This window comes from Poecile atricapillus, chromosome Z (assembly GCF_030490865.1).
Source record: "Poecile atricapillus isolate bPoeAtr1 chromosome Z, bPoeAtr1.hap1, whole genome shotgun sequence".
Classification (NCBI taxonomy): Eukaryota; Metazoa; Chordata; class Aves; order Passeriformes; family Paridae; genus Poecile; species Poecile atricapillus.
In genome coordinates, this window is record NC_081289.1 from 66306079 (window position 1) to 66313450 (window position 7372).

A 7372-nucleotide genomic window follows, 5' to 3' on the forward strand; every position below is an offset into this window, starting at 1 on the left:
CAAAGGATTTTCCCATTCCTAAGAGGAATTACTCCCAATTAATTCTCAGAGTGCTGCAGGTGCACCTTTGTGCCAGCAGCACTCCGAGCACACTGCACTTCTCAAGACAGCAACACGGGGGTCCCAAATGTGCTGCAAGGGAGGGAAAGCTGGGACATTCCAGCCACATGCAGCCTGCCCAGATGTGTTTCCCCATGCCAGGTCACTCACTACCTGCTGGACAAGAGCCTGATCATCGATGAGGACACCTTGTACGAGCTGTCGCTGAAGATCGAGCCACGGCTCCCCGCCTGAGGCACCCGTGCAGGGCCTGCAGACAGCCCTGGGACAGGCAGCACATCCTGCACCGATCTGAGGAGAATGACAGCTCTCTTTTCCACTGAGAGACACAGAGTCTCACAGCCTTTCCCTCTCAGGCAACACACACCAGTGTTGGAGGCGAAGGACAGCGACCCTTCCTACCCGGCTTCAGCGATTTCTGCTTTGCAAAGATCACGCTTGGCATTAGGGAGCACGATTTCCTGGGAAACAGGAGACTTTCCTGTGAACAGGCACTCACTGCAGCCATCTCACATGACAAACCAAGGGTACAGATTTAAATGGTGGCAGTGTACTCAGGTGTGCTAGGATAAATAAGCGAAGTGAGGTGGCTGGGTTGATTTATGTGTTCACTGAGGCAGTAATGGCATGTGTGTCCTCTTTGTGTTAATTTCATCGCCAAACCTGGATTTTAGCACTCATCTAATGCTTGGAGTGATGTTAAGACAGCATCTAGTAACTTTAGATCTGCAGTTGTTCGAAACACCTGCTGTACATTTAATGCTACTCCTTATGAAAAATTTTCTTCTTTCAGTGTCTCATCAGCCTTTTCTAAGGCGACTGATTGTATCTATAAAAATGATTTGTAAATATCTTTTTTCATCAGTGAGAGTATTTGCAGCATGGAGAGCAAATGGACTGGTGGAATGGTTGTAAATAGCTGCCAGCTGGGAAGGTGAGGGACCCAGAGGGGTGGTGCAGGGGATGGAGAGTCACGCTGCACGCAGCCCTGGAAGAGGCACTTTATTTTCCTGTACCTCCTGCAGCTTCTCTGACAAGTCAGGCTACAGAGCACTTTTCTGGACACACTGTGGAGAGAAATACATGTCTGTCTGGCAGCAGGCGGTGATCAGCAGTGAGCACTCAGAGCTGGAGTGACAGTTTTGTTTTATGTGGAATTGGTGGTTTGAAAAATGTCTTTTTATTTTTTTTTTTAATTTTTTTTTTTTGTTCAGCCATTTGGCACTGATTTAGCTGTAAAACTGAACGTGTCCGTGGCAAACACTGAATGCCAGCAAACACAAGAGTGTGTATTTTTATCCGAGCTGGTAATTATCACTTGCATATGTTTGAGAAAATGTGCTGTTTGTAAATGTTTTCAGAGCCTGCTTTTGTGACGTACCAGGTAGATAGATGTCATTTCTACAGTAGCTGGTGCTTCTTGTATTTTCCTCATCCAGAGTGGCCTGTTGTAGCTGCATGGGAAGTGAGCTCAAATGCTGTAAAGGGCATCGTAGTACAAAACACAGGTGTTAGCACTGTTGAAAACAAAAATTGGCTGGAAAAGTGTCCTTACTTTTCCAATGAAACTCAGCCAGTTGAAGAAATAGGGCTATATCACCGTATACCTCCCTTAAATCCTCTCAGGGAGACAGATGTTTAAAATAGATTGTGACTTAGGCCTATTTGATCTGACTTATCTTACGCAGTCGTGATGCTTCTTAGCGCTGGTGATGAAAAATGGACCTGCCTGGCTTGTGGTTTTTGTCTTTATTTGCACTTTAATGATGTTGCTGGCCCAGCCCAGAGCTGCACAATGAGTTCCATTCGTTCTGTCTGCGTGTGACCGCCAGCATCTACAAATGTACCTTAGCAACTGTAAATTTCATTAAGGTCCTTCTCCACAAGGGCCATCTTGTAAATAACTGCATGGGGAGGTGTCACAGATACTGGAAAATTCCTCCATTAGAAAAGCAGACAGCAGGAGAGAAGGAAATGCTATAGGAACACTTTAAATAATTCTGGCCAATGATTGCTGTAGAAGTGTTACTTATAGAAGCTTCTTCTTGTAAAAAATGTGTTTGTTTCTTTTGACTAATGATTGATAAGGAGCTGATTGCATCCCAATGCATGATGTGAGGAAAAAAAAAACCACAAAAAAAGAGCATGGTTTATTTGGACCACAAAACCAAGTGACTGTGTGTTTCCTGTACAGTAGCAGGACTCCATTCAGTAGTTCCATAAAACACTTTGAAGTAATGGAGCAACAAGGGAAAACGTGGTCCAAAAAAGTGATTTGTGTTTGGTTTTGTTGCTTCTTTGTTGACAAAGAAAACGTGTAACAGCTGTCAGTGTGAATGGGCATCTCTGTTGTGCGCTATGAAGTGCTGCTTTCTCTGCCTGTACCCCGTTTTACCAAATCTGCTCGATGTTTTTAGGGTTACAGGGTACAAATCCTCGCCGTGCTCCTGCCACAGCTGCTCGTCCCGTGCTTCAGGCGTGTGGCCAGCGAGAGGAGGACTCCGGGGAGAGCCGGCCTTTGCCAGAGGGGCTGGGCTTGGAGCCAGGCATGGTCCTTCAGCCCCTCTGCAAAAGCACGTCCTGCTCACATGCCAAAGGTTGCCTCTTGCCGCGGTCGGGAGGGTCGGATGCTTGATCTGTGCTCGTGGCAGCAGCAAAAGCGTTGAAAAATTATTGTGGTCACAGTGACGTTTGACTTGCTGATGGCTAATGCTGATGTTTTTGCTTGGGGATACAACGCTTTTGCTAAAGCACAGGCAGAGGTGAGGATGCGCCTTGCCACCCGCTGGGCACAGCTGGACACAGCTGGACACGGCTGGACACAGCTGGACACAGCTGGACACGGCTGGATAGAGCCGGACACAGCCGGGAACAGCTGGACACAGCTGGACACGGCCGGACACGGCTGGACACAGCTGGGCACGGCCGGGAACAGCTGGGCACAGCTGGACACAGCCGGGAACAGCTGGACACGGCCGGACACAGCTGGACACGACCGGACACGTCCGGACACAGCCGGACACGGCTGGACACAGCTGGGCACGGCCGGACACGGCCGGACACGGCCGGACACGGCCGGACACAGCCGGACACGGCTGGACACAGCTGGACACGGCTGGACACGGCCGGACACGGCTGTTCTGCCCCTGGGAGCGGCCCGAGTGCCTCTGGCACAGCCCTGCTGCACGTCTGGGCTGCGGCAGTGGCAGCTGGGCAGCAGCACCCCGCTTTGTCTGCGGCTGTGTCCGGCTGCAGCCCGCCCGGGGTGACCCCGGGTGACCTCGGGTGACCCCGGGGTGACACAGGGTGACACCGGGTGACCCGGGGTGACACAGGGTGACACCGGGGCCGGGGCTCCTCGCTCCCTGTGCCGCCCCGCCGCAGCCACAGAGCATAGAGAGGTGAGGTGAGGTGAGGTGAGGTGAGGTGAGGTGAGGTGAGGTGAGGTGAGGTGAGGTGAGGTGAGGTGATGTCAGGTGAGCTGAGATGTCGCCCACCACACGCCCACCCTTCGCCTCTGGTGCCTCGGAGGGATCCCGGCCGGGGTTGTCCCGGGCTGGGGTCCCGTCCCAGCAGGAGGATGTCCCGCACAGAGAAGGGCCGAGGAGCCCCTCCACTTGCCTTCTGAGCCCCCAGGCTGCCGGCGGGGGGCTGCTGCAGCCCGGCGGGGCTGGCGGCGATGGGGATAAAGCGCTTTCACCAGCCCCGCAGGAGCCCGCAGTAGCAGCCCAGGGCTGAGCCGGGCCCCTGGGCAGCAGCACAGACACGTCCCCTTCAGCGACCGAGAGCGCTGGTCACACGCTGACACAGGGTTAGAGTTGCCTTCACCCCCAGCCTTCGCCCCCAGCCCCTCCCCAGGAACCCAGCTGTTGTTGGTGACCGAGCCCGGAGCGCTCAGCCTGGCGCTGAAATCTTGTAGAGTTCACAGTGGCCGTGTGTGTTTCTTCTGTCCCTCTCCTCTGGCTTGTCCCGTGGCTTCGTGGTGACAGGGGATCGCTGACCACCCTGGTTTCGGAGTAAGGAGGAGGTCCCCGTCCTCTTTCTGCTTTCCTAGTCTTTAATACTGATTATTGTTCTGTAGGATAACAAGGAACTTAATTATTTTAATTATTTATTAACTTAAACCATGTTGATTTTGATTTCAGGACATGTTAATTTTATCCCAAATTTTCCCTCACGTGTGTTATTTATTTTAAGGGTTTTACAGAAACGTTGTTTTGTTTGTATCCACATTCATTCTTTCATCCTTTCACTCCTAGCAACAACATTAAACCTTGATGATTTAAAACTGAGACATTTTTACCCTCTCATACTTTTACTCACCAAGGGCAAAACCCTTCAGACCTCATTCTGATAATACCTTAGGCTTCACCGAGAGCTTTTCATAAGTCTTTGGGGATCTGGCTCTCAGCTATTTGCCTGTTACAGTTTTTGCCTCCAAAGGTCAAATGTCTCTGTCTAGGATGCTTCATGTCCAAAATGCTGCTCAGTGATGGTTGTTCTGTTGTACCTTTACTCCTGAGGTAGTCTCTGAAGTTCTGTTACCTAGGGCAGTAGATGTGTGTTTATTTGACAGATGTACCTTTATCGAACGTGTTACCTAGTGCACAATCCAGATGTTTCTGCATGTATTGCAACTTCTCTTTTGACCTGAGGTTATTGCTTTGTATTGTTAGTAAGGCATACCAGGCAAGGTGTTGTGTGCCTGTGTGCTAATAAACATTCTTTTCTTTCCCGAATTTCAAGAGTCCTCACTGGAATTTATTATTTTACCTCCCCCCTGCCCCCCATCATGAATAATTCAATCTACTCCTTTTGAATTACTGAGTCTCTTAGAAAAGCAAGTCATTAAAGAGGAAAAAAAAAAAAACCAACAGGGGAAAATCTGAGGTCTGCACTGGGAAAGAATGGTTTGAATTACTGCATTTACCCTTCTTTTTCACTCATGATGCACTGCAGCTGCCACAGGCATCACTGGCAATATCTGACACTGGGTTTGGACTGGTGTCTGCACACCCCTTGCATTCTCTGGGCTGGTGTCCTGCCCTGGATTTAAAAGAACAGTAAAGGCACATTTTATACACAGGAAAAAGCAGGAAGCACAGTGATCTGTAAGTAGGTCGTGGCCCTCCCCTTGTGCTAGGAAAACAAGTCTCAGGGAGATGAAATGAGCTGCAAATTGAAGAAAAATAGTTGACAGAGGTTGGGAGTACTAAACCAGGTCTCCAGCTGGCGTTACATGCTTTAACCACTGGTTACAACTTTTCTGTGTTGAACTCAGTAGTTTCATGAAAACAGAAAGATTCCTCTTAAAATTGTTTCAGGAATGAATATTTTAAATAAGTAAACAGCAGTGGCACAGCAGGACTATGTAAGAAGGAGATACAACAAGTGACATAATAAAATCAGCTTCTATTCAGTACTTTGTGACCTTGTGGCCACATCTTCTCCATTCTGCTTGCACTTTTGGTGTTTCACATAAAAACTGAAATTAACTGAAAGAGCAACTTATCCTTGAAGTTGTCAGCTACTGTCAATGGAAGAAAAAAAATTAATTATAATACTTCCCAAGCAGCTCTGTTCAAAAGTGCTGCAAGACAATTTAATTTCAAGTTGTTTTTCCAACACTTTAAACCATTAATTTTATTTATGCCACACAGTTGGCTGGTTTACATCTTTATTCTGAGGCCAGCGTTGTAGGATCACACACTGATTTGGGTTGGAAAGGACCTGGAAGTCTGTCCCATTCCCATCCCAGGCACGGCAGGGCCAGCTCCCAGTGTCCCAGGAGCTGCCAGCCCCAATGTCCAGCCTGGCCTTGGGCACTGCCAGGGATCCAGGGGCAGCCCCAGCTGCTCTGGGCACCCTGTGCCAGGGCCTGCCCACCCTGCCAGGGAACAATTCCTGCCCAAGATCCCATCCAGCCCTGCCCTCTGCCACTGGCAGCCATTCCCTGGCATCTCCAAATAAATCTGAGAGCGCCCAACTCTCTTCAGTGCTGACCACAAAGGAAGCAGGGGAAGCTCATGATTTACAGGCTGTTCAAAATCCTCAGCTCTGTGAAGAAATTAGTCTTGACTGATCGTGCAAAGATAATGAATAAGAATTGTGAGGGCTGAATTATGCCTTGAAAAATTACATTCCAGTGTTCTGGCCCTACTTCTCTACTGCCTAAAAGAAATAAAAGTTGTGAAGACCAGATTTTTGCTTGAAATTTCCAACTTCAAAGAGGACTCAAACAGTGACTGATGCTTGTTCCAGCTCCTGGCTGCTGGGCACTCCTCTGTGCACGGGGGTTGGTGAAGCTGGGGCAGCAGGAATCACTTTGAGTTTGTTTTCTCAGAGGTGGCACCTCCACTGTGCCACACTCTGGGTCAGGTGAATGGGTCAGAAACGCTGACAGAATTGTTGCTACAAGCTCGTTTTCTCTCACTCTACCCTTCCTGAAAGGTCTGTGTGTATAGGACTGGGGACAATATGTACAAATCCCATCTAGATCCTTGGTATGTTTCATGCAGGGCAAACCCAGAACTCTTCCAGACAGAGAAGACACAAACTCTTATCAGTACCTGATATTCCATTTGAAATAACAACAATCTGTTTATTCAATTTTGTTTGCTGCGAAAATTTCATGTGCAACAGGAAAACCATCTGAAAAAAGAGCACTTTTTTCCTGCTCCAGCCATTCTTCCCCAGGTTTCCACAACAAAGAAATGCTGGCTCACCACGATGGAAGGAGAGGTGTCCAGAGTTTAGGATACCCTGAATTCTGTGGTTCTTGTGATACCCTGTTAATCAGCTGTGGTTTTTTGGTCATTACTGGTTGAACCCCCTGACAATCTCCATCTCAGAACTGATTCACCTGTGTCTGCAATGCAGCTGGGGAAAAAAAAAAAATAATAAAAAGGGGGAAAAAAAGGACCACTTTTTTGATTTTGGAGATTCCTCCTTTTCCAAAGGGTCACTTCCATATGTAGGAAAACTTTTTCTCCTCCCTTTAGGCAGGAAACACACTGCTAATTATAGACAGCCTTTCCTCTACTTTGTAGTGGATGTCCTGTGAAGAGCAACTTTATTACCTTAAAAATAGCTGGGGTTATTTTTGAAAGGCTGGTTTGGCCTGGTCGAGCTCTTTATTTGGTGGAGATGCATTAGCACCTCCAGGAGCCCCTCTCTGGAGGAAGTGCAAGTGTGGCATGGCTGCTCTGTGCCTGCTGGTCCCCTTGGCCAGCGTGTGCCCCTGACTGGCACCAAGGGCTGGATTTGCCTCCCCAGCCCCTTTGGGGGTTGGATCCCCTCAAAAAGGGATTTT

The 7372-nt window shown here is 48.8% G+C and overlaps 1 protein-coding gene across 2 annotated transcripts in view; it reads left to right on the forward strand.

The window, feature by feature from the left end:
• The window catches only part of RASGRF2 (Ras protein specific guanine nucleotide releasing factor 2), a 117991-nt gene extending 113193 nt beyond the window's left edge, over window positions 1-4798 (forward strand). For both annotated transcript variants that reach the window (XM_058826944.1, XM_058826945.1), the window contains exon 27: window positions 202-4798. In XM_058826944.1, the coding sequence (XP_058682927.1) occupies window positions 202-294 (93 nt within the window). In that variant the 3' untranslated portion in view covers window positions 295-4798. The remainder of the gene's footprint in view (window positions 1-201) is intronic.
• Window positions 4799-7372: the final 2574 nt, after the last annotated feature.